The 27,343-nt window shown below is 33.8% G+C and overlaps 1 protein-coding gene across 5 annotated transcripts in view; it reads left to right on the top strand.

Moving 5' to 3' along the window:
- The window catches only part of TMEM232 (transmembrane protein 232), a 310,133-nt gene that overhangs the window by 98,037 nt on the left and 184,753 nt on the right, over window positions 1-27,343 (top strand). For all 5 annotated transcript variants that reach the window (XM_058276997.1, XM_058277002.1, XM_071209324.1 and 2 more), the window contains 2 exons: window positions 7,436-7,559; window positions 8,505-8,760. In XM_058276997.1, coding sequence (XP_058132980.1) covers window positions 7,436-7,559; window positions 8,505-8,760 — 380 coding nt within the window. The remainder of the gene's footprint in view (window positions 1-7,435; window positions 7,560-8,504; window positions 8,761-27,343) is intronic.

Here is a 27,343-nt window from a genome sequence, read left to right as displayed (position 1 = left end):
ACACAATTATTATTACACCTTTTCTCCAGCTCAACATTTTCAATAAGAACTCTTTTAAATGACACAAGGCTGCTGCCCCAGTGCAGGCTCTCATAACCCAGTGCCATAGTGTTGTAAAAATAAGAAGGGCAAAAGCAAAGTCTGAAAGACCCTGCCACTGGGATTAATTACCCCTAACTAGCTAAAGAAGTGCTTGATGAGGCTGGTTGGAGAAAAACAGTCCTGCCCCAATGCAACAGCATCCATTGCTGGCCTGATCCTCCTTTTCTCCTTTCCTCTTCCACTATCTTCCCTATTGTTTTAAGGTCCAGAATCTGTTCCTGTGTGCTACTCCATAGCTGGAAGATGTGCGACTTCTTCAGAGAGGCAAGGTGTCTAAACTCATTTTTGCCCATTCTCTATTTTTCAATACACCTTTTTTTTCCCCTTCTTTATTACTTTTTTAATGTTACATTCAAAAACTATGAGGTCCCCATATACCCCTCACCCCCCTCACCTGACTCCTCCCACATCAACAACCCCTTTCATCATCATGGCACATTCATTGCATTTGGTGAATACATTTGGAGCACTGCTGCACTGCATGGATAATGGTTTACATTGCAGTTTACACTCTCCCCTAGTCCACCCAGTGGGCCATGGCAGAACATACAGTGTCCAGTATCTGTCCCTACAGTACCACCTAGGACAAGTCCTGAAAATGCCCCCACATCATATCTCTTCTTCCTTCTCTCTACCCTCAGCAGCTACCGTGACCACTTTCTCCACATCAGTGCTACAATTTCTTCCATTACTAATCATAATAGTTCCATAGTAGAATACCAGTAAGTCCACTCTAATCCATACTCTATTCCTCCATCCTGTGGACCCTGGGATAGTTATGTCCACTCCCCCTCTATATCAAGAGGGGGTTTAGATTCCACATGGATGATGGCTGCATTTCTCCTGCTTGCAGTTGTAGGCACTCTTGGCTCCCTGGTGTGGTGGTTGACCTTCTTCACCTCCCTGTTAGCTGGTCAGGGTAAGTCCAATAAACTAGAGGGTAGGAGTTGCAAGTCTGCTGAGGCTTAGGGCCTGACTGTCACATGGACAATCCAGAAAATACACCTTTTAATATTGCAAATTCCCCCCCCCCCAAAAAAAAACAACCCAACCAGGATTAGAAGTAATGTACAGGGACAGAGAAAGAACTCGTTCTTCAGACATTACGTTTTCATGTAATCTGTTCTTTTCTAAATATCAAAAATCAGGCAGTAGCAAGAGAAACATACCCTTTACACTAGTTTTCTTAAGAATGAAATCCTGACTGCTCTCTTCAATGAAGATTGAAGCTAATTTTTTTAGTTTCCTACCCTGTTTCAAAACCTTGGGTTTCTGATAATATTATGATTAAATTATTCAATCATAATTTGAATGGTTGTCTTCTTCCTTGAATAATTATTTATGCATTTACTTTTAATTTTGTGATCATATTTCTAAAACAATTTTGACATTAAAATTTACCTATTTTTTCCTAATCACTGTCCCAGCCATTTAAAACTAGGATCTGTCATTCTTAAACTGTTAAAATATTAATTTCTTGGTTGACTTGTATAAATTTCTACATATGGACATAAATAACCAATTTTCAGAAACTTTGATTACCTGAGAATAATTATTATTGCCTTCACTTGACTGGGTATAACATTTTGCCACAATTAATTTTCCCCCTAAAATGTTTAATGTATGTTTTTTTTCCATAATTAACTTCTATGCTCCCAGTTAAATTTTTTTGTTCCTTCTTCAAGTATCTAAATGGTGCTATACTGTTTGCTAACTTATGCATTTGATGAGATGGTCAAAGTCACTTTGTTTCTTCTTCCTCTTTTATTTGAGTCCTGAACTTTTTAGGCTCACTTTTGTGATTTGGTAGCCAGTATGTATCTAAAATCCTCTCTTGTCACAGACCATCTTAGGAGGCTATTGAAGTAAATCCTCTGCTTTATCTAGAGAGCATTCCTGCTAAGTGACTTTGTGTACAGTTGCTGTAGTGATGGGTCCACATTTCCTGAAGGCTTCAACTAACTACTCATAGTTTACATGTTTTTCCAATTCCTTCCTCTCTGTGCTTAGGGCTTTTCTTATGGTGGGAAACCCATATATTTCTCATGGATGCCTGAATAAAGTTTTGGGCTTCTTGCTATGGTAGAGATTTTCCTTCAGTTGGATTCCATTTTCCTCATGACTTTGAATTATTTAAAGTTTCTTTTTTTGTAATACTACAGGTTTTTTTTTTCTTGATTTTTATATTTTGTTTTGATAGGAATTAGGAAGAGTAAGGAAACAGATGGATCTCAGTTTGCCACCTGTGGTAGGTTGAATTACATATGCCCCCAAACCACATGTTCTTGGGCTTAGTCTACCTTCCTGTGGTGGTGAGCGCATTGTAAAGGGGCTGGCTTGAAGAAGTTGTTCTAGTAGGGGTGTGGTGCACTGAGTCAGGGTGAGCAGAAGATATTCAGAGATACAGAAAGCCAACAGGAAGGGCCAGAAGTCAGTGGGAAGCCAGGAGAGAAAGAAGAGGACATCACCATGGGACAGAAAAGCCAAGGAGTCTCAAAGGTTTCCAGCCAGCCAGAATGAACTTTTCTGACCCCACAAGGAAGCAAACTTTCTAACCATTGCTTTGAATTTGGTCCTCTGTCCTCTGAAACCATGAACTAATACATTCTCCTTGTTTAAGCCAACCCATTGTGTCAGAGCAGCCTGGAAACGAAGGCAGCATCATTAGGTACAATTGTTTTCCTCTAAATTACAGAAGAATTTCTCAGGTGTCACTTCTGCAGTTAATGACTTTAACTATGAATCTGAATTATATTTTTGTAATTTCAAACTCCTTGCAGTCTATTATCTTGCCATACTATCTTTCATCTCAGCATCAAAACTTTTAATTTTACTCTTTTCTTTCTGGGCTTTATTAAAGATAGTTAAGGATCTTGTAAAAATGTCTTCTGGTACCAGTAAGAAATTTTCAGAGAATACTATTCTCTGAGTGTTCACTCTTATTCCCTTTAGCGCATGCTATAATGTATTTTCTCACTGGCCTCATGTAGGGCTTCCCTTTCCTTTCCATTTTAATTATTCCAAAACTAAAAGAAATCTATAAAATATTGGTATTTTTAAGTTATAGGTTTGTGTTTACAGCATATTGTAACAGAGTTGTTAAAAACTACAATGCTCAACATACATGACTGTCAGGGATCTTCCTATATTTTCCCTTCTCTTTAATATTTTACCTGAGAGGAAAAAATACATGATAGCCAGTCCTCTGGCTATAGCATTCCCCCTTCCCATCCACTCCTATCCTCTACACCTATATCCCTCAAAGCACTGTTTTCTACAGTGAGATGAAGGTGAAGCACAGAAATAATACATTGGCTACTTCAAAAATCAGCATTACATAGTCAAGGATTGTCTGAACTCTTTCTGATTTTGTGAAAAACATGGTAGACAGTAGAGATAGGTTTTGTTTTCATTTTTGCATTTTAACTTCTTAAACTTTCTTTGAGCAAAATAAGGCTTTTGTGTTTTACGAAGTCACATGTGGGCACTCTTTATTGCTTTTCTTAATCCTGTCCCATCAGTTTTGTGGTTTGTGGAAATTCCCTGTAATATGCTGCTCTTAGTAACTTCACTTTTATTCTGAGTTGTTGTGGACTTTTGACGTTGTCAGTGCCTTCTCAAAATATTTATTGAAGGTTTGGAATAAGCTGTTAAGAAGTTGCTATTTAGAGGCATTTTAATTCCATCTTTTAAAATAAATCTAGTCATTGAGGAAATAAATGTAGAGGGTTAATGAGAACCTAGGCAAACTGTCAGACATAGTGACTACATTGAATGATGATATTCCTAGTCTTTATAAGCATAAATATGTATAATATATTTTATGTAGCCACTGGTTATTATATTTTAGCTGATTTATATTGATGTGGAAGGAACACTGGCTGCGAGTCAGGCTAGCTGAAATTCAGTCCAGGATCTGGTACTGTTAGCTATATGTAGTGCTTCAAACTTAAGTCAAAAGTAGAAAATATTAAAATTACTATCTAAAAAGTAAAATTAATCAAGTGACTATGTTATTTTAGACAAGTCATTAAACCTATGCCTCCGTTTCTTTATTTACAAGACTGAGAGAATTAAATTACAAAAACAAATGGCTCTGTGTTTAATTTCTTGACTGTAAAACCAAGTCAATGTACTGGTAATTGTTACTTTGTGTGTTATAATGAGGTTACCAAGAAGCTAGTGCTGACTTAATGTTACAATTTCTAGACAAATTAATTGAATTCTCTTTCTCCATGTATTGATTTTTAGTTTTAATTTTTAATAAACACATTTTTATAAATATCAATATTTGTCTTTTGTTTTTAGCAAGGCATTTTCACTTAGAGAAAATTTTGCAATGAGTAACATTAATTGAAAATGGTGTTTCTGGTGACAGCATTCTTCCACCATAGGTAGCTGACACTACCTTTTTTTCATTTTTCATTTTTCCATTTTCCAGTGCAGGTGCCCTAGGTTAGATACAATTTTCCAGCCTTAAAAGAGAATTGAAGAGCCAAAACTTTATGACTATGAGTTATTTTCAAGGGAAAGGAAGTTTTATGAACTCCAAGACCATCCTCCCCTACTCTTGACCTTACTGTGAAATACTCTGGGGAATGACTTATTGTGCATCTCAGAAGTATATCTGGACCTGTTCCTTCAGTCACTTTAGGAATTTATAGAAAAAGAAAGTTATCAAGCTCATATTTCTTTAACTTTGATGGGATAATATTTTTCTAATTCAGTTTAGTTCAGCATTTTGAACCTAGTCCTTTACATAGAGTGTTAACATTTACATGTCAAAATAGCCTCTGAACTAGGTTTTGCCATATTTATTTTACAGATGAAGAAATTGAGGCTGAGACTGGTTAAGTGAATTGCCTTAGGTCATCTAGCTAATTAGTGGCAGAGCTAAGATTCCAATCCAAACTTTCTGACCCCAAAGCCCCTACTCTTAAACATCAAATTAAGTATATCAGTTAGGATTCAGTTCTTCTGCATGTAACAGAAACCCAACTACAATCATATCACAAAACTGATATTTCTTTATTGCACTTAATGAGCCATGCAGTGCTGATGCCAGTACTTAAGGAAATCATCAAGACATATATGCTCCTTTGAGCTTTTTTCAACTATCTTTAGCATGTTTCAGGGGCTGCCTACATTCTGGTTTCATATATGCATTACAAGCATTAGGAAGGGAATCAGCAAAGGAGAAAAAGTACCTGCTGTCTAAATATAATCTTGTTTCTTGACCAGAAAAAAGTTAGCTTACCTGTAAACCTTTCAAAATGTGGTTCTATTATATCTCACAGACAAAATTACTTTATATGACTACTCCAAGCTTCAAGAGAGTCTTTTGAGACATTTTTAAAAATGCAATTTATTGAGGTATAATTTATATAAAATAAAATTCACCCACTTTATGTGGACATATCTCTGGCCCCCATATAATCATTGCTTCAAGATACAGAGCATTTCCATCTGGAAGAAGCAATTTTAACTGATAATTTTGTCATTTTTAACAAATCTGAGGTTCTTTTAGAAAGGGAGAAGAGAAATAATATTAGGTAGGCAATAGGTAGCATCTGTCACACTAAGATTAAATATTGTTGTACTTAAATAATGTTTTGGAAAAGCAAAATTGCAGAAAAGGAAATATCCAAAGATAGGAGAATACTTCAGTTTACAGTTAATTAGCTTAAAACAGAAGCCCGGGGGAAAATATCTCTCAAATATATTTTTGCCTCAATTTCGTAATTTAAGAAATTTAAAGAAGTGTGTTAAAAGCGGCTGGAATTTATCAGAAATTGTCATGAGAATCAAATCAGATAATTTCTCTGGAAGCATACTGAGATATTTAAAGCCCTGTTCAAATATAAATAATTGTTTTTGTTTTCCCCATGATTGGAGGTGTTTCCTCTTGAAAATGATGATGAACTTGACTTACTGGTCTGAAATATCACAGTTGTGAATCTCAAATATACCTGCAAAATACTCTGATTCTTTAATTTTTTAATGACCATTAAATCATGCCAATAAGCAGCTCAAATTAGAGGTAATTTACATTTGTATTCTCATCAGTTCTCTTTCAAACTATATCTTTTAATTGGATAAAAATAGCTCTAAGTATGTAGTTTTCTAAAACCATCAAAATGTATGTACATTTATGGCTAACAAAATCTTAAAATCTTGTGCCTTTCCAGCTATTGTATAATATTTTGAAAAAATTCTGAGTCTTTTATTCATTGTGAAATACAAAGTTTATTTTGAGGAATTGCACTTTTTTTTATTTTAAAAGATTTATTTTTTATTTATTTCTCTCCTGCACCCTTCCCCCCCCCCCCCCCCCCATTCGCTGTTTATTCTTCTGCTTCTGTCCTTATCAGCAGCACTGGGAATCTGTGTTTCTTTTTGTTGCATCATCTTGCTGTGTCAGGTCTCCTTGAGTGCAGCGCCATTCCTGGGCAGGCTGAACTTTCTTTCATGCTGGGCAGCTCTCCTTACGGGGAGCACTCCTTGTGCGTGGGGCTCCCCTATGCAGGGGACACCCCTGCGTGGCAGGGCACTCCTTGTGCGCATCAGCCCTAAGCATGGGGCAGCTCCACATGGGTCAAGGAGGGCCGGGATCCACACGGGACCTCCCATGTGGTAGGTGGACACTCTCTCCATTGGGCCAAGTCAGTTTCCCTTTTAAAAATCAAGTAATTTTGAACTTTTAGAATATTTAGGAAGAACACTTCTTATTTGTTCTCTATTTTTGAGAATAATACATTGTGTTGAAATTGACCATTGTGCAATTTCCAGTTATTGTATAATATTTTGAAAAAAACTTGAGTCTTTTATTCATTGTGAAATACAAATTTTATTTTGAGGAACTGCGCTTTTTAAAAATCAAGTAATATTGAACTTTTGGAATATTTAGGAAGAACACTTCTTATTTGCTCTTTATTTTTGAGAATAATACATTGTCTTGAAATTTACCACTTGGAATCAGTCACAAAAATATTAAATCAAAGCCTATTGTGAGACTTTGGGAGCATTCTGTAGAACAAGAGCCCTTCATGGCTTGCTATATGGGATCTATGAACTAATATGATCATTTGGAGTATTTATTACTCTCCAAGTTTTGTCAGAGCACTGCTCTGAATTCAAACATCTTGCCAAAATGTGAATCTTTCCTGTAGACTTTTTATCATAATCAGTGTCAACCAATACCAGTTTTTATTGAATAAATGTATCTGATTATCCATGACACTAATTTCCTCTGGCCTATTCCTTTTCTCATTAAAAATTTTTGATTATTATTATTTTCCATTAAAGTCTGTTGTTTTGTTCATGAATTTTCCAGGTTGAATTCTGCCCTGGCTTTGTTGGTCCTTGGGGAGGCTGCCAAATTGAACATGGCCTGCTTGAAAGCTTTAATGGATCTAATGAGAGATTTTATTTCAAGCATTATGTCTCTTCAGAAGCAGGTAACAGCATTGGTAATTTAGCTGTGAAAAGAAACTTGATTAGAAACAAAATTTGCTTTTGCCACTTTAAATTTTATATAATGTGTTAGGACATATAATATGTATAACTTTGTATTAATTTAATTAATATAAAAGTACACTATGAGAATAGATTTTAAAAGGAAAAGATAATTCATCATTTCTCCCAGCTTATATATATGTAGAGAGAGGAATTTTAATTTTACTTACAAATTTTCGATCACGTATATGACTTAGTTTCTTCTTTTAAAAAATTTACATTGTATCATAAAATTTTTTTCATTGTCATTAAAACCTATTAAAATGTATATTTTAACATGCATTAGATAATTTATTTAACAGTTTCTTTATTGGTGAACATTTAATTTGTTTCTAACTGTTAATTACAAGTGATGTTGAATTGGTATCCTTGTACATAAAATCTTTATTTGCATTTCTCATTATTTTCTCAGAATAGATTCATGAAATTGAATTACTCACTAAAGACTATGAACTTTCTTTAAAGGTTTTTAGGAAAGATGTCTAATTCCTCTCAAGAACATATTTCTCTTTCTTACAGTCCTATGAAAATTATATGAAAGTACCATACACTAGAATTGAGCTTTTTCAATCAAATAGATTATTTGACAATACGATATGGAAAATAGCATCTCATCAGATTAATTTACAGTCCTTTAATTACGAGGGAACTTTAAAGTTGGTTTTATATACCTATTATCTATTTATATTCTTTAATCTTTTGACAGACCTTTTATGCAGTCTACCCATGGGAAAATTATTTTTTAATGAGTACATTTTAGGAATATTAATTTATTATATTCACTTAGCACCATAAACTCTGAAGATATTTCTTATTATGAGTACAATATATAATTCTTAATTGTAACAGCATATGTTGATTATCTAATAGCTATTTTCTCATTTTAGGAAGAAAGTTGTAAGGATGATGATTTTTCCTGGGCCTGGAATATAGTCTACTTATATACAACAATTCTTGCAGAAATCTGCTTATATGCAGCTACTTCTAATTTGAGAAAAACTGCTCTTACTGGTTTCTGTGTTTGTAAAAGTCCACGAAAAAGTATTTTTCCCATGGACACCAGGTCAGAAGAACAAACAGAATTAAAGGAAACAAGTATTTTAGGTCTTTTGGAATTCTTCTCTTCAAAAATATCAGATAATTGTAAGTAAATAGTTTTCAAGTTTATTGGTAATATATTTTAAAATTTCTCCATTTATATATCATAACAGCCTTTTTTAAAAAAATTCAAAAGTGAGACATAATTTTAAATTCCATAGAACTTCCTAAAAATTTCAGAATGAATATTTTGTAATATGGAATTTTAAATCAATAAGTTGATTTATGATCCAAATTATAGTCCCTGTAAACAAGATATGCTCTTTGGAAAATTTGTGAAATATGCATAAAGTTTTTTTCCTCTTTATTTTTGTTCTTTTCCCCACAGGCTTCTCTTCCTCTCTCCTCTTTAAGTCTAGGCATGAACTGTTTTCTTTTTGTTTTCTTCTTGCCCAGAGTATTTCTTTGCAATCATCACTCAAATATTGTGGGCTTTTCTTCACATCTGACATCTTATACTCCTTCAAAATGTACTTGTCTTATGTCTTAAGACTAGAAGTTGTTTTGCTTGCTACTTATAGGGGCTGATAGAATAAAATACTCTTTTTAAAAGAGTACTATGCAGCCAATATTAACCCAAAGGAATCCTTTTAGGTTGAATAGAACTTTATCTTTAGTTCTATTATGAAAGTCATTGCTATGTATTATTATAGTCTATGTGTTATTATAGTCAGTTGTGTATATGACTCTCATGTCTATAAATTGTGGCATAATTTTTAGAAGAGAATCATGTCTAAAATTATATTAGTATTTACCCAGCATCTAGCACATAATAAGACAATTAATGATAGTATATTTACTATGTAATGAAGTAAATCAGTGAATTTTAGGTATAATTGTAAGATGTTGAAAATATGAAAGTAGGCATGATACAGACTTTCCTTAAAACTATTACTTATTGGTTTGGGGTAAATTATACTTGAATATATTTTTAAATAGTAAGAATTTAGTAGCAGATATTATTTCATTCTCAAGATTTGCTTACTATATTTCAAACTATTTTCAATATACCTTTGGTTTAATCAATAGATTGGAACTTATTATTTCTGAATTCAATTTGTTTGCCTTTCAAGTTTTCAAGATTATTTTTATTTTTTATTGATGACTATTTTAAACATATCTTTATTCCTTAGTACATAAATTGTATTTCTTTCATATTTATAGTAATAATAAAGTGAAGGGCTATTCACTTATTTTTGCTATTGACACTCTTAAGTATTCAAAAAGGTCAGAATCTCCCTATATAGAAGCTCAGATATGATTTTTAAATTGCCACTAAATGAAATCATCTACAAATTTCAGGCCTTCAGCTATTTGACTGCCTGTGTAGAGTTAGTTCTTTATGGAATCTTGCCTGATTGCTTCACTGGTGGGTCCAGAAGAGGCTCCTCCAGTGGAGGATCTTTGCTCCCAGAATCCATTTGGCATCCTTTCTTCAATCTGAGCAATGCCATACATTGTAGCTAGCTATTCATCAACTCAAACTTGTCAAACACATAGTCTACCTTTGTGCTTTTTCATTTTTATCAATCTGAGTGGGCACAGCTGTTTCTGATTGGCATGAATAAGATATCGAGAGAAAAGTATGACATCCAAGAGTAGCAAATTCTGAATATTTCATGTGTGTGCCTACATGATATAGCCATCTAGATACCTATACTCTAAGCAACAGTCTTATTAAGGTTGATGTTTTTGTTTAATTATTTTTTATTGAATACGCTCCAGAAGAGATTCTGAATCTCATGGTACCAACCATCAGGCAGTGGTGTGGATCAAAGAGTCTTCTCTACAGAGCTCATCATGCCAGCATTTTATTCTTTGAATAGCTTGTTGATATAGTGATATAAGGCAATTCCTAACCGACTCCGTTCTGGAAGGAGGTGCCCTTTGTACATTCACAAGTGGTGCAGAGGCAGTGGATGGCTCATTTGTTTTTTATGTCCTTGAACTCAGCAATGAAATGTTAACTAGTATTTTGTCAATGTTTTCTCAACTTAAGTGGGCAAATGGGTATACCTAGCTATGGAATGCCCTTAAACATTTGCTGTGTAATACAGAGCATAGACATATAAAAAAAATATCTCCTCCAATATCAAAAGACAATGCATTTCCTATGACACCAAACTTCTTTAACAACCCTTAAGCAATACCAGTGACATTTATTTGTATTATCAGTGATACCAAGCATTTTGTTGAAACCTTCAATACTTACAACATCTTTGTGGATTCCTCTGGGACATCATTTAAATAAGTTATCTAATAGTTTTGTTAAAGACATCAGAAGTTAGCATTGTGCAGTTTTCTTCATCTTGGTCAAAACAGGAGAATGTACCTCTCTCATATAAACTTTAGGTCTCCTCCTTGTCTTTCCACTGGATCTTTATCTTTCCTGTATCATCACTATCATGAAAAGTCATTAGTTGACATATGACTGGGCAATTGCAATGTCAAATATGTCACCACAAAATGGTGGGGTTTAAAAACTGTGTTGCTATGGTTCATTATAACTTGGTTCTTTGTAGTATCACTGACTGTTATTTTTTTACATGGGGAAAATGCTTTTGTCTGGCTGTCCTATATGCATGGCCATTGCCAGTGATTTCCAGTTCCATAAGAGCACAGAAAAGAAATGGTTCCAAAATTAGTATCATCTGCAGGGTTTTTCAACATGATTAAAAGGGTTTGCCTTTCTGAAAAGTGATATAAGGAAACTGGAACTTCTGCTTTAATTAATTGAAAATGATTTTTTCCTCCTAATTTTACCCTTTAGGTAGTTCTTTTGTGTAGAATGAAAGAACTAGCTCTGGAGCCACAAAGAACAGTTTTTAAATTCTTTTATTTGTATGTTGGAATCCTAGGCCAAAGTTTTTAATTTTCCTGAGATTGCTTTCTTTTCCTGTTAATTGTGATAAATACAATCCATATTGTAGATGTTTTTTTGTGAGAAAATTATGGAAAGATATAAACATTTAACATAGTACCTACAGCATAGTCAAGTTCCAATGAATGTTAATAGATGTTATGATTGTTAATGTTTTTATTATAATAAAAAAACATCAGTTTGAAAGGATAGTTTTTTTCTTATATTTACTCCTTTGTACACCATGAACCTTGGGGATCCTTGTTTTGTTTATATGTAAAGATAAAAATGATCTGAAAAACACTAAAAACAACAGTGGCATCAGTAGCCCTTTCATGAAGAAGTCAAACAGTGTTCTTATGGACCATTTTATATAACTTTTCAGTATAAATAAACTACTTAAGTCATTGTTTTGTGAAGGCATTTTATGGGAAACTAAATTAATGACTTCCATGAGGATAATTTCCTGGCGATCTTATCTGATATAGGAGCAGAAGTTGAAGTCATGAGGAATAAATGACTAGTCGGCATGTCGCTTTTTCATCCTGAGATTTTGTGTTAGGAAAGCTTTTCATAGGTGCCAGATGTGTATTATTTCAAGAATGTGGTCTCAGACCAGTAATCGAAGTGCTGAATTTTGGTGTCTTTGGAGATAAATTTTTATTTGTCCTTCCAATACCAATTACACATTTAGCATTTGGTTGAGACTCAAAGAGTCTGACTTGTGTAATTCCTTCAGCTGAGGACCATCCTAAATCTCTCCCAATGGGGTTGAACTCTAAGCAGGTCTGAATATGCTCAAGTGCCCAAATGAACCCTTATTTAAAGCACAACTTTTGGTAGCATGTTCCCTAGAAGAGCTGCTTTTGAGCTTCAGGATATCAAGGAAATTGATAAAAATTTATTTAAATACATAATTTTTTCTTGATCCCTTTTGAAATTCTGGTTTTTAAGAAATACTTCTCCCTATGGAACATAAAGGATAATAGATACCATTTATTGAGCATTTACTATGTGTCAGGTAGTGTTCTAAGACTTAACATGCATCAACTAATTCATTAATCATTGTAATAAGAAAACAGTATGAGTAGTTATATTACCCTATTTTATAGATGAGAAAATTGAAGCACTGAGCATTTATTATTTCCAGGTGCTTACGAGTCTATACTGATAGCCATTAGCTTTCCTGAACTAACTAGGCTAGTTGACCCATGGGATGAATTTTTTAGAATTGTCCTTCTGCATGAGGAAGAATGTGAAAAAAAAACACAACTTTTGAGAAATTCTGACAGGCAGATTCTGTATCACCTTGAGTCCTTATTTACAATGCGAATTCATGGGCCATGTTCTAGGACTTTAGATCAGACATTCTAAAAGTAGAATCCAGGATTTTGTCGTATTAAACCACTTCATATATTAGGGTTTGAGAAAATCTAGACTATAACTTTAATTGTCAAATAAGTCCTCATCTTGGAGTGAAATATTTTTCTTACTTATTACATACATACATATATCTGGCTATTCTGTACTTGTATCAGATGATTTTTATATAGCTTTGAAAGAAGGAAACACAGCTTTGTGTTAAACCTTTCAAATTTGAAACTCTGTCTTCTAGTTTTGTTTCAACAGTGGTAAATCTTACTTAAAAATAAAATATGTTTATTGAGATATAATCTGCATACGATAAAATTCACCCCAAATAACAAGTCAGTGGTTTTACTATATTTGCAGAGTTGTATAGCCATCACCACAATCTAAGTTTAGAACATTTTCATCACCCCAAAAGAAACCTCATATCCATTAGCAGGCACTCCCTATTTTCCTCCAGTTCTCCAAGCCCTAAGCAACCCCAACCTACATTTTTTTTTCCTATAGATTTGCCTATTCCATATAAAAGGGATCACACAATCACACAGTATGTGACCTTTAGTGACCAGCTTCTTTCACTTAGCATACTGTTTTCAAGGTCCATCTACATTATAGCGTGGGTCAGAACTTCATTGTCATATATTGCCAAATAATATTCCGTTGTATGGATGTGCCACATTTTGTTTATCCATTCACCAATTGATAGGCATTTGGGTTGCTTCCACCTTTTGGCAATTGTGAATAATGCTGCTATGAACATTCATGTACAAGTTTTTTGTGTGCTTCTCTCTTCCCTTGGTTTATTTACTTTTTCATTATCATTCTCCACCCTCATTCCCTTCCCCACTTAGGCAACAGTTGCAATGTATATATATAATGTGTATCCCTTGTTTTATGTGCTTATGAAAAATATGTATTGCTCTTTTGTGTATGCATTTTTTAAAAAATTACAACAGTTGTAGGTTTACAGAAAAATCATGAAGTACAGAGCTCCCAAATAACCCTCCTCACACATGCAGTTTTCCCTATTATTAACGAGTTGCATTAGTGCGGTAACTTTGTTGTAATTGATGAACTAATATTACTATATTATTAACTATAGTCCATAGTTTACATTAATTTTAACTTGGTGTTGTGCAGTTTCATATTTTTTATTGTGATAACATATATGCAACTTAAGCAGTTGGATTCTGCTTGAAAAGCAACAGAAATATGGAATTCCGTATCTTCCAAAGCAGGTTATTTCGTTCTTGGAAACGGTGCCTTCCATTTACCATCCTTGTCTATCTCTTTGCTTACTACCAAGTTCCTGTGATAATTTTTCAGTGCCCAGGAAAAGCATATTATCAACATGGTTTAGAATTAGCCTCTGGAGCTGTCTTAAAGTTTGTTACATTAGATTATTTTTCTGGATTTATAATAATTTATTCCATTGTTAAAAAATGATATGAGTAAACTTGGCACCAAGTACTTTTCTATCCAATATTGTAGTTGAATGGGAAAATTAAATGACAGTAGTGATGGAAATATATGTCACATTTGTAAAATAACTCTGATGCTTCATTGTGATTCATTTTAACTTAGGGAAAAAAACATTCGCAAAGTGCAATAATTCCTTTTTAGATATTAAATGGAAGTTAATTGTAATCTTAGAACCAATTGAAACTTAATGATGTGCTATTAAAGCTTCAAAGTAATTCTTACCTTGGTGAAGGTTATTAAAAAATATTCAGTATCAACGTTTGTTTTTAAATACATGGAAAATATTTAACTCCCTTAATAATCCACTTGTATATTAGTAATAGAATTGAGGCAATCCTCATCGTTGACAATTCTGTATGCTGACAAATCTGAAAGTATGGTACCACTGGGCATTTTATATATATATGAAAGTTAAAGTATATCCTTTACATATATATATATTTTTTAGATTTTAAAACAGATTTATTGAGATTTAATTGACATACAGTAAACGGTTTACATTTAAAGGGTACAGTTTGATAAGTTTTGATATAAGTATACACCCATGAAACTATCAATGCAATAAAAATAATGAAAATATACATTGCCCCATAAGTTTCCTCCTGCCCCTTGGAAATCTCTCCCTCTTATCCTTCCCTACAACCTACCTACTTTGTTTCCAGGTAACTACTGAGCTATATTTTCTAGAATTTTAAAGAAATGCAATGAGTTACATAAAGGATTTTTTTTTTTGGTTTGGCTCTTTTTACTGAGCATGCTTACTTTGAGTTTCCACCCAGTGGATTTAATTTTCATTTTCCTGATGCCTAATGATGTTGATTATCTTTCATTTGCTTATTTTGCATCCATATATCTTCTTTGATGGAGAGTTTTAAATATTACTCTTATATGTTAACAAGTATTACTATTTCTGGTGATCTTTGTTCCTTTGTGGGGGTTCCTATTTCTATCTGGTATCATTTTTCTTCCGTCTGAAGACTTTAACTGTTTTCGTAAAGTGGTTAAGCTAGTGATGAATACCTTCAGCTTCTATGTCTGAAAAGTCTTTACTTGACTTTCAAGGATATTTTTGTTGAGTATAGAATGCTTAGCTGACAGGTTTTATTTTTTTCTTTCAGTACTGTAAATATGTTCCTCTGTTGTCTCTTACTTGCATTGCTTCCAAGAGAAATCTTCTGTCATCCTTTTTATTGTTTCTCTCTATGTAACATATCTTGTTTTCTCGGGCTTCTTTAAGATTTTTCTTTTCATCACTGGTTTTGGTCAATTTGATTATGATGCACTTTGGTGTAGTTTTCTTTGTGTTTCATGTGCCTCGGGTTTGTTGAGTTTCTTGGATCTTCAAGATTGTAGTTTTCATTAAGTTTGGAACATCTGTGGTTATTTCTTAAATTTTTTTTTTGTAGTTGCTTTCCATCTCCCCCCCCCCCCCCCATCTTTGGGGATTTCAATTACTGGTATATTATGTATTCAAAGTTGTCCTAAAGTGCACTGATGTTCTGTTTATTTTTTCTTGTCTTTTCTCTCTGTGTTTCCATTCCATAAATTTCTCTTATGTCTTTAGTTTCACTATTCTTTTCTCCTGCAAAGTCTAATCTGCTGTTAATCCCACTCAGTGTGTTTTTAATCTCACTCACTGTAGTTTGCATCTTTAGAACAGAGGTCTGCAAATGCTTAGTCATCACAGACTGTCTGGCCTGCACTTCCACTGCATTAAACTTTCACTCTAGTTCACTCTGAGCCTTCAGCAATTTATTAAAACTTTTTTGTTGTTGAATTGTTAATTGTATGCAGTAGCATCTTCCTGCTGTGCTCTGCCACAGGTTAACTGATGTTTGTATCCTGTCTCTCCTGGGAGATAGCTGTCTTTTCAGATTTAAGGTTAATCAGTTGCCCAATGACCTCAGTTCTCTGTTGGTTCCAAGAAAATTATGGTTTTGAAGATTACGATTATTTTGTTGTTATTGCTACATTGGATGTGGCACTCCTTCCAGTCCCTATATATTAGACAAAATACAGAGTCAAAAAATTGTTTTAAAGGCATACACATGTTTTCCTATAATATTTATAGGAAAGAGCTTTGGCAAACCACCCTTTTGCATTGAGAAATGAGTTGGCATCTTACCATTATAAAAAGAAGGTTACATTTGTAAGTCTACATTTATTTTACTTTATTTTTTAATTGATGCAGTGTTTCAGGCTAAAAATATACTTGTAATTTGTTGTTTGACTGTCATTTAGGGAATTCTTCTCTTTTAGTAAATGGAAATATCATTAAAAAGTCCTTGGCAGGCTGATCCCTCTAGATTCCTTTGAGATCTATGATTTTTGTTAACCAGAATATTTATGATGTAGATTATATGCTACTGGCTATGACTTTGAGATTAATGAGGAAGAAAGCATTAAAGAATGTGAAATGCTTTGGAAGTGCAGAAAAGTTCTTAAAACATTGAATTATCTAATAGAATAAAAGAGTTGTAACCTGCAGAACGGGGCATCTAGGCAACTCCCTACAACCTAAAATGCTTGACTATCTAGAACTGAAATGTGTATTATTCCTGATAATTGCACATGATGGGTAACAATATTTAAAATGTCACTATGTCCATTGACCACTAGGTTATAGGATACATTGTTATCAGGGCGTATTAGGATAAGCCACCTGTTATAGCAATTCCTTGTAGCTAAACACAATATCATTTTATTTCTTGTTCTAATAATTCAACTAGGCATTTGGTGGGTGGCCATACACATAGTCAGACACACAGAGTCCTTTCTGCCTGGTTGTTTCCTGTCACATAGAGTTTTAGAGTTCTCTGCTGCATCTAGCTGACCATCAAGGGAAGAAGAGTGGAGAAATATGTGGAGGATTTCATGATCCAAGCTTGGAAGTGTGATACATCATTTCATCCCACTTTCCATTGTCCAGAATTTTTTTACATGGCCATATCCAATTTCAAGGACGGCTGAAATATATATTCTTGCTGTGTGCTCAGGAGTAAAAGAAAACACATTTGGTAAACAATTACCTGTCTCACACATGGCATTAGACCTTACATAAGTTAAAGGCGTTCAATTAGGAATCCATTAAGAATTCAGTTCAATTAGACACCATGTGTAAATATGAATAGGCTTGCTATCTTCAGAATCCAGAGCAATTATTATCTATTATCCATGTTTAATATTCAGCAGTTAAATCAGAATAACTGAAAGCAAGATCTGTATTGATATTCTTTCTATTAGTATTGGAAAGAGGCATTTTGCCATCCAAATCTGTGAGACTGGCTGTTGATATACAATAGACAATAGCAACTTCCCCGAACAGCTCATGTTTGCTGATCTAAAATAGGTGGCCACTATTAGAGCAAAGAATACAACTTTTGTAAAATTTCTTTGTAGAAGATATGGAGTAGATGATCCAGCAGAAGTTATGTACCCTATTAAATAGAAAAATCAAAGTGATGTGAAGCTTTATGGCTCTAGAAAGATGGATTTTCCAGAGCTCAAATACTAGCTGTGAGACTCCACCATATTAGTCAAGAACTTTACACTTCAGAGACAGAAAATCTGACCCCAACCAGCTTATGCTAGAAAGATATTTATTGGCTTATATAACTGAATAATCTTTTGCCAGGACTTGCTTCATGCAAGTGCATGTACACAGGTGCACCTTTAATTCAGATATTGGTATCATTACGTGTTTCTTCTCCACTCTCGGTTCTGCCTTTGACTTTGGTTCTTTAAGCTCAGGATCAATGAGCTGGCAACATAGAAGTACTATCTTTAGACTTTATGTCCTTTTAGATTAAATCCAATGGAAAAGTCAGGAGTCTTTCCCAGAAATCCTAGGAAAAGACTCATCATATCTCATTGTTTACTTGAGTTACTTGCCTACCCTTGAAACATGGCCATGAGATTATGACACACTGCTTAGTTTAGACATAGGTTACATGCCACCCCTGGAGATAGGGGAAAGATTTATTTCTGAAACCACATGAACTGGTATTGAGGAAATGGGTGGTGTCCCAGAAAAAAGTACGGTGATTAGATGCTGTCTGGTAAGAAACAATTTTTTTAAATCCCCTATCCTCCCTACATTGGGGTATTTGTACTGTCACTATCATAATTTTCAATATGAAGGATAAAGGCATAAAGTTATAAATTACATATAGAATACATTAAATTTAGTGGTTACTGTAAATTCAGTTTTCTACTTTAATGAAGTATTACATGAACTTAATTCAGTAAAAATGTATTATAAATCATATAGTTAAAACAATATTCTTACCTTCATGAGCTTTTAGACTTCATAGGCTACATCAAAGGAAACAAGGGCTGTCTGAAAGGCCTAATTCTTTCAGAAAGACTTTACCTCCCCAAAAAGAGCTTGCTGTAACTCTCTTGAACTTGTAATTATTTAACTTGTGAGGGAGGTGCTATATTTTTAAAGTTTATCTCAGTGGGTTCCTCTTCTTTACATCTGTGTCCCACTCTCTGACACTTGCATTCTATTTGTCTCTCAGGGAGTAAGTTACATGGAATCATCATGGTCTAGTACTATGCATCTTCTACAAAATTGTCAGATTTCTCTACATGTGCAGTGGTTTGGAAAACATTTTCAACAGTAGAGAAGCTCTTGTGTTTATACTTAATCTCCAAAGTTAAAGCAAAGAATGAAACTATATGGAAATATCCAGCTCCTTGGCAGAGACGTTTGAAGATATGTTTTGTGAGAAGGGAGTTAAGTGGTTTCTCCCATGCCACAAATTGTAATTTTGGATAAAATCAACCTTTATCACCATATTTATTGTTTGGTTAAGACGTTTATTCCATAAATGACTGTTTTCTTTCGGCTTTTAATTGAGCTGTGATCCACATAGCTATTAATTTCATTACCTTTTAAAATTATCAGAAATTCCATGTCTTTCAAGTGAAATTATATATTTTTCTAAAATATAATGGTATTAAGGCATTTATTTATGTTGTTATATAAATTAATGAAAATATCCAGTAAGGGTTACTTCTGTTACCAATTTGATAAAGATTTGTATTTTTAGGACTTTTTAGGCTGCAAGTCACAGAAGACCCTACACAAAATGGCTTATATTTTGGTAAGGAAAATGAATGATTTCAATAACAAAAATCTAAGTGAACTAACACAAGATTGAACAGACTTCAGCTCCTACACTCTGATTTATTGGACTTACCCCACTCAGCTAACATGGAGTTGAAGAAGGTCAACCACCACACCATGGAGCATAGAGTGCCTACAACTGAAAGCAGGAGGAGTGCATACAGTATCCATGTGGAATCTAAGCCCCCACTTGACATAGATGTGCAATGGACACAACCAATCCAATGTCCACAGAGAAAATGTGGCATTGGTGTGGGAAGGGTGGCCATGGTGGCTGCTGGGTGTGGGGAATGGGAGGAAGAGATGAGATGGGGAGGCGTTTTCGGGAAGTGGAGTTGTCCTGGGTGGTGCTTCACGGACAACTACGGGACATTGTAGATCCCCCCAGGGCCCACTGGATGGAACATGGGAGAGTGTGGACTATGATGTGGACCATTGATTATGGGGTGCAGCGATGCTCAGAGATGTACTTACCAGGTGCAATGGATGTGTCATGATGATGGGAGAGACTGTTGCTGTGGGGGGAGTGGGGGGTGGGGGCGGTGGGTTTGAATGGGACCTCATATATTTTGAATGTAATATTTAAAAAAAAAAGACTTAATAATAATTTTAAGGATGCAGAAAACCAAGAGGATCAGACAAAGCACTGAGAGATGTTGGGTAAAGATAGATGCTTTTAAGGTCCTTTTCTTCCTGCATTAGACATGAAGTTTCTGGCCGAGAATAATCGTTAAGGTCTTTAAGTCAGCTTATTTCTTCACACAGCATGATAAGCATGCAAGTTATTAACTATCTTTGTTTTATTCCCGCAGAGAATTGTAAATGTTGCATAACACTCTCCTGATTACCATGCCTCATAAACCTATAGAATTCAGGGTTATTTACCCTATGTAAACCTTCAGCCAGAGTTAGTCCTCTGAAGGTGTTCTGTAGATAAGGTCTCTTTTTTCTAGTAAATATGATTAGCCTATTTGCCTGGAAGTTCTGACAAGGAGATTAAACCAGGTCACATACCTTTTTCCTTTCTCTCAAGGGTGTCTCGCCAATAAAGGGAGTGAATGGATTTCAGGCCAGCCAGTTCAACTCATGTGTCCTCACAAGAAATTCAGGGTTAGTTAATTCAATAGCTCAAAAAACATCATCAAGGATTCAGGTTCTCTTCATATTCCTGCTCTGCCTTCTTTGGACATTTGCCATGTTTCTTAACCTTTTTCCCACTTGGAAAATGTTTTGGCTATTCTGATTCTCTTGCAGTTACATTAGTATTTTAGGATCAGATTATCTATTTCCATAAGAATTTTGACAGGAATTGTGTTGAATCTGTAGATTAACTGGGAATATTGCCATTTTAACAATACTGTCTTCCTATGCATTAGCATGGGTATCTTTCCATTTACTTAGGTTTTTTAACAATTTCTTACAGTTTTCATTATAGAGATCTCGCACTTCTTTTGTTATATTTTCACCTAAGTATTTTATTCTTTTTGATGCTATTACAAAGGAAATTATTTTCTTAATTTCATTTTCTGATTTTTTATTGCTTTTATATGGAAATGCAGTAGATTATTGTATATTGATCTTGTATCCTGCTGCCTTGCTGAATTCATTTATGAGTCCTAATAGGTATTTTTGTGGACACATTGTGATTTTCTATAGACAAGATCATGTCATCTGTGAATGGAGCTAGTTTTACTTCTTCCGTTCCAACCTGGATGCATTTTATTACTTTCACAATTGCCTTTGCTAGAACCTCCAATACAGTATTAACTGGTTGGATAGAGTAGTGAGAGCAAACATCCTCATCTTGTTCCTAATCTTAGGTGAACTGTTGTACCATTAATTATAATGTTAGCTGTTGGCTTTTCATAGGTGGCTTTTTATCAGTTTGAGGAATTTCCCTTCCTAGTATTTTTTAGCCTTTTATCATAAAAGGGTGTTGAATTTTGTCAAATGGTTTTTTTTCTTCTGAATCTACTGAGATGATAATGTGTTTTTGCCTTTATTCGATTATTTTGGTGTGTATAATTAGAAATGTTCATGTCTTTTTGCCTTTACCCTATTAATTTGGAGTATATAATTGACTGACTTTTTCTGTTAAACCAATCCTATATTTTCAACTCCATACTTTCTGGTTATTTATTTTTTTATAATTTCCATCTTTTTGCTGATATTCTGTATTTGATGAGACATCATCCTCATACTTTCTTCATACTTTTGACACAGTTTCTTCTAATTTTTAAGCATATTTATCAGTTAATATAAACTCTTTGTTAGTAAGTCCAATATCTGGGCTTCCTCAAAGTTTCTTGACTGCTTTTTTGTTCCTGTTCATGGGCCATACTATCCTTTTTATTTGGTTGTATCCTAATTTTTCACCCAAAACTGGACATTTGAAATCATACAATGTGGCAGCTGTAGAAATCAGATTCCATCCCTCCCCTCAGTTTAGTAGTTGTGGTTGTTTATTGTTACTGATGTTGATGCTCTTTGTTTAGTATCTTTTCTACACTAATTCTGTACAGTTTATATTCTTTGTACTGTGCAGCTATTGAAATCTCTGCTCATTAGCTCAGGGGTCAGGTAATGATTGCGTAGAGATTTTTTTTTTAAGTGCCTTGGACCTGTACATCTGTGAGAATATCTGTGTGGTGCTGAGGCAAGCCTTCAATGCACCAAATGTTTATAAACTCTGCCTTATCTTTCACTTTCTGCTTGCACAGAGCCTCAAGAACAGATGTGAGAGATGTGAGAGAGTAGGCCTTTGTCGTTCCTGGCCGTGTGCACATCCTTTTAGATTCCCAGGAATATGTCTGAGCTTTTTAAATCCCCATATGAACATTTCATTCTCCCATTTTACCTTTAGGTTTTGACAAGCCAACCCACCCCCACACCTCCCTCTCCCCCATAAGATATTACTGTCTCAGGTAGCTGCAATGTTAATCAGTTGCCATTGATTGTTTTTGATAAATTTCCTGGGGATAGGGCTTTTCATCCTAAATTAGCTCTGAAACATATAAAAAATAGTGACGAGTTTACCAAGGAATTTCCAGACAAGTCAAATAATGGCAGTTCTCTGGGAATGAATTTTTTTGAGGCACATCTTATTCCATCCTCCAGTGACTGCTAGGCTTTTGGCTATCACAGCTATTGTGATTTTGATGGTACTGGTTTTTTTAGGCTACTGCAGAGCTGAGGAAGGAGGTTTGGAGTAAAGCACATTAAAATGCAATAAAACTTGCAATTATTACATAAATCCAGCATTTTCTTTAATAAGTACTCCATAGATTGTTGCAAACCTTTAATTAATTGATAGTCGGGATAATTTGATTTTGACTACTTTTGCCGGTGTTCTCGTTGCTTTTATGGGTCTGAATTTCTGAAAGTCCTTACTCTGCCATCTAAATTGCTCTTCCACCTCTTCTTAAGAATAAGAAAACTGTTTTCTCAACAGTCTTCTCACATTTCGTTGGCCAAAATTGTGTCTCATTCACAACCATCAACAGGAATTGAATTGCTATGATTGGTTAAGACTATTCAAGATTTATTGCTTGACTTTCCTGAAATTCACCTTTGTTATCAAAGAGGAAGAGAGAAGGATCGTTTAATGGGTGAGCAATCAACTCTTTCACAGAATTTGAAACACATCTATTAGATACTTTATTATTTTTAAAATGTCAACATATTTTTTAGGTATCACTTGTGACAGATTCAGTGCTTCTACATTGTGAGATATTGGCATTTTCTGTGTGATATAAAACTACGATCAGTAATATGGTTTGATAGATATTGATTTGTCAAAAAATACAGCTTCATGATTTATTGAACATTTTTCTACTTGGATATTTATATCAGCAAATATTGCAGCTAATTTCTAAACCTATAGTTGTCCATTAGTAAGCTTTTCTTATGCAGTTAACAGACATTCTGAAAGCTGTTAGAGTACCTGATGAATCTGATTTCATGTTACTTATGACATTGCAAAAATTCGCAAGTATGAAAAATGTTATTTGAAAAACATCTTTCTGAAGTAATCACCCTTTACTCATTCTCGGAGCAATTATATTATTTCTCAGTTCTTAATGTGCAATATATTTGGAGATTTATCTTTGGTATACTTCAGGTATGCTATCTCTAGCTTTAGTTCACATATTTTAGAAAAATCACTTGTATTTTCAAATTCATAAGAATTCAGAAATCATTAGTCCAAACATCTGCTGCAGTTTTCCTGATTTCTTTTAGATACACTTGTGTGTCTATAACTCCTTTTGTTTAGTACATCATTCTTTGTATCTTTCTATTAATCATTTTAAACAAAAAAGCCCCACCATAATTCTCAGAAGAAGTATCACTGACCTCACGATTTGCCTAATAGCCCTGTGCATCTCAAACAGTCTCTCATTTCTTCAATACAGGTGACATGTATCACCTAATAAAGCCAAATACCACTCATTTACAATAAATTAAACCTTATTCTGAAAAAAATTTATTCTGTGAGGTTTCTGAGATAAGAAAATAATCCAACAGAACATTCCATTAATTTCATAATGCTAACAACTTAAAATGTATCTCATTTTTTTGTGTGTATTTTTAGGGTGGTATATAAAATATTATATGGCCTAAGAAACAAATAGATAATCCAATTAATTGAACAAAGAATTGGATGGCTTATTCTCTCTGCCTATCTCATTTCTATATTTAAGTGCTGTGGAATCTATAAAAATAAAATATGGATCAGAAAAACTAATTTACTAACTTTTCCAAGTCTCAAGCCTAAACCTTAAATCTTCCATAATATCTTAAACTCCTGCCTATATGTAACCTCCTATTTCTCTGGACTTTCTTTTGTACCTCTCTAGAGGAATTTACCATTTAATAGTCCATGTTTTAAATAATTGTTTGATATCTCTTTGTTGATTAGGACTAGATTTGGTATGTGTAACAAAAAATACGTGGGATTAAACAAAATGTTTTTCTTTCACATAAAAGAAATCTGGAAACAGGCAGTCTAAGTTTGATGGGATGGCTTAAGAAGTTCTCAGGGATGCATGCTCTCTTCCCTCATACTGAAATTGTAGCCCTTGTCTTCATATTGAAAATTGCTGTGGGAATTTCAGTCACCAAAATACCATCTAGAGAGCAGGAAGGAGGATGAAAAAGAAGATTAATAATATACCTTTTTTTACTAAGTCTTCTTAATAGAAAAGTTGCATAATATTTCTGCTTAAATCTCATTGGCCAATGAGAGTTTTTAGTTAAGTGTCAATGAGCCAAGTTAAAAATTGTAATTCATTTTACTAAGAAAGAATGGGAAAATTGATATTGTGAAGAAACTTGCAATCTGTGCAAAATCTATTTTCCCAAATTTTATTCTCTTTTAGTGCAGGGAGCGTATTTTAGTCCCCATTGGACTACCCTGTATTACCTAACACATACCTTGTTCAGAATAGGCACTCAATAAGCATGTAGTGAATATATGAATGAAGAAAGGAATGAAGTAGTGGAAATGGACACAATCATGTTCTAGATATTTTATTATGAAATGATATTTTCAACTCAACATGCCTCTTAAAACACTATCTTTATAGAAGTTCCCCATTTATTCTCATTCATTTTTAATTTCTGGCATCTGGTTCTGTTGTCACTATCCATTTGCTTATTCATTATAAATATTATATCCAAGTGAATATCAAACATCCTTTATGTAAATCCTTCCACATTAGTGGCTCAGGGCATACCAAAGAAATTTGAAAACAATCTCAGACAAATGTGGGTTTGGTTTTGTTATGGAAGGTAGGGTTCTACCTGTAGTTTGAAGAGTCCTATTTTAAGTGAGAATTTGAAGAAAATGGAGGTGTAAGTACAGTGATGATGGGAGCGGAATGAACATGCAGAGGTTTAGGGGTTGTGGAAACCAGGCTATCTGATATGATGGTTGGCTCTGGGAGCTATACTTTGATATGTACAATACCTAGTACCTTGAATTTAGGATGACTCTGTATTTCTTTCTTAAGCATTGGAAGTTTATGGTAGCATTTGACAATACTGGTGTGTGAGGAAAATTCATTTGGATACCATACTGTTTAAACTTGCTGAGTAAATAGCATTCTACCCTTATTTTGCACATGTGTAACTTTATTAGTTCACTGAGGAAGACTTGTTTTGATAAGTATGGATTTCTACCTCAAAAATGTCATCATCTGTAGAAAAATATTCAGGACTTTTCACTTCACAGGACCTTTCTAATACCCTAGGAAGGACACTAGGAATATTTTCTCATTTGAAATATCTTTGTAAACTTGGCAACAGTGAGATATTTTGTACTTTTTGAAAAAGAGGGCTCTAAAACTGTATAAGCTTTAGTTCATATAAAATTCAAGTTTAAAAATAACATATAAATTAAAGTACCCTAAATACTAGCAACCCATACCTCTCCAACATATTACCGCTGGTCTTTCCATCTAAACATTCTCTCAACTTTATGTGGATTCAATTAAACTAAGTTTCTGCCAGCCAGTCAGGTAACTGAGAAAAAAAACCCACTTCATTGTGCTGAAGATAATCATAGTTAGCAAAAACAGTTGTAAATAGATTGAATAATTTAATAGAGTTGTTATTGAAATGATTTCTCAATCACAATGAATATATCTTTTCCTCTTGAAAGTAATAAAATGTTTTCTGGTCCCCAAACCTGTCATTAAAAATGATTCATTTTGTGTATTTTTGCAACCAGCTGCCTTCAAGGAAAAGTAATAAAATGTATATTAATACAAAAGAATATTTAAATTTTATGCAACATTTTGCTTTAGATGATAATATACAAAGGATTTTTACCCTGTTGCCATAGGTCAGTGTTATCTTTATACACTGGTTCACATACCCAAAACACCTTTAGCATTAGATATATGATTCACACGTGCTAGTCAATTAAACTCCCAATGTTTTTAGGAAAAAATGTTGGAATAATTTCCATAACTGAAAATTATACTTTCTAATTTTAGGGATGACAGTATCATTAAATAGATGATTCTAAATCATGAATTAATTTGCATGTATAAATCATGAGTAAAATACTAATAGTTCAAATATGGTATTGTGTTAAAAGAATATTGTACCATATTTAGAATGTTTTTTCTAGAAATTCAAGGAAAGTTCCATATTAGGTAACCTAAGTATCATATAATTGACTGAATAAAAATAGTTATCCTTAACAGATGCCAAAATGGCACTGATTAAGCTCAAAATGCATGCCTGATTAAAATAAAAAAGGAAACCAAATTATATCTAGAAATAGAAGGGAAATTTTGTAATTTGGTAGAGTATTTATCAGCAAACAAAATCAACATCATTCTTAAGAATGGAACAGTAGAAGCAATTCCATTCAAGTCAAGTAAAAGACAAGGATTTCTATACCTTTTGCTGAACTTTAACAATATTATGAATGTATTAGCCAATATGATAAGACAGGAAAAAGCGTTTGTGAGTGATTTGAATATCTATTTGATATCCAAGAGTAGAAACATAATATTCGCACTAATTGGAGTTAAATAAAATGGCTATCTACAAGAATCATATATTATTGTCAATGACTTCCTTATATCCAGAATAACTAAAAAAATAATAATTCATAAAAAACAACCTACTGTCAACAGCAGCAAAATAATAGAATTAAGTAATGCATGGTATAAAAAGAACAAAAGCTATAATACTTTAAAGACATAAAAGAGACTTGAAATAAATAGATATGAACCTTCGTCTTGTAAGATGAAGATTTTCTTTAAATCCGT

This window comes from Dasypus novemcinctus, chromosome 2 (assembly GCF_030445035.2).
Source record: "Dasypus novemcinctus isolate mDasNov1 chromosome 2, mDasNov1.1.hap2, whole genome shotgun sequence".
In the NCBI taxonomy this organism is placed as follows: Eukaryota; Metazoa; Chordata; class Mammalia; order Cingulata; family Dasypodidae; genus Dasypus; species Dasypus novemcinctus.
Note: the sequence above shows the minus strand (reverse complement) of the source record. Positions and strands in the feature narration are given on the sequence as shown.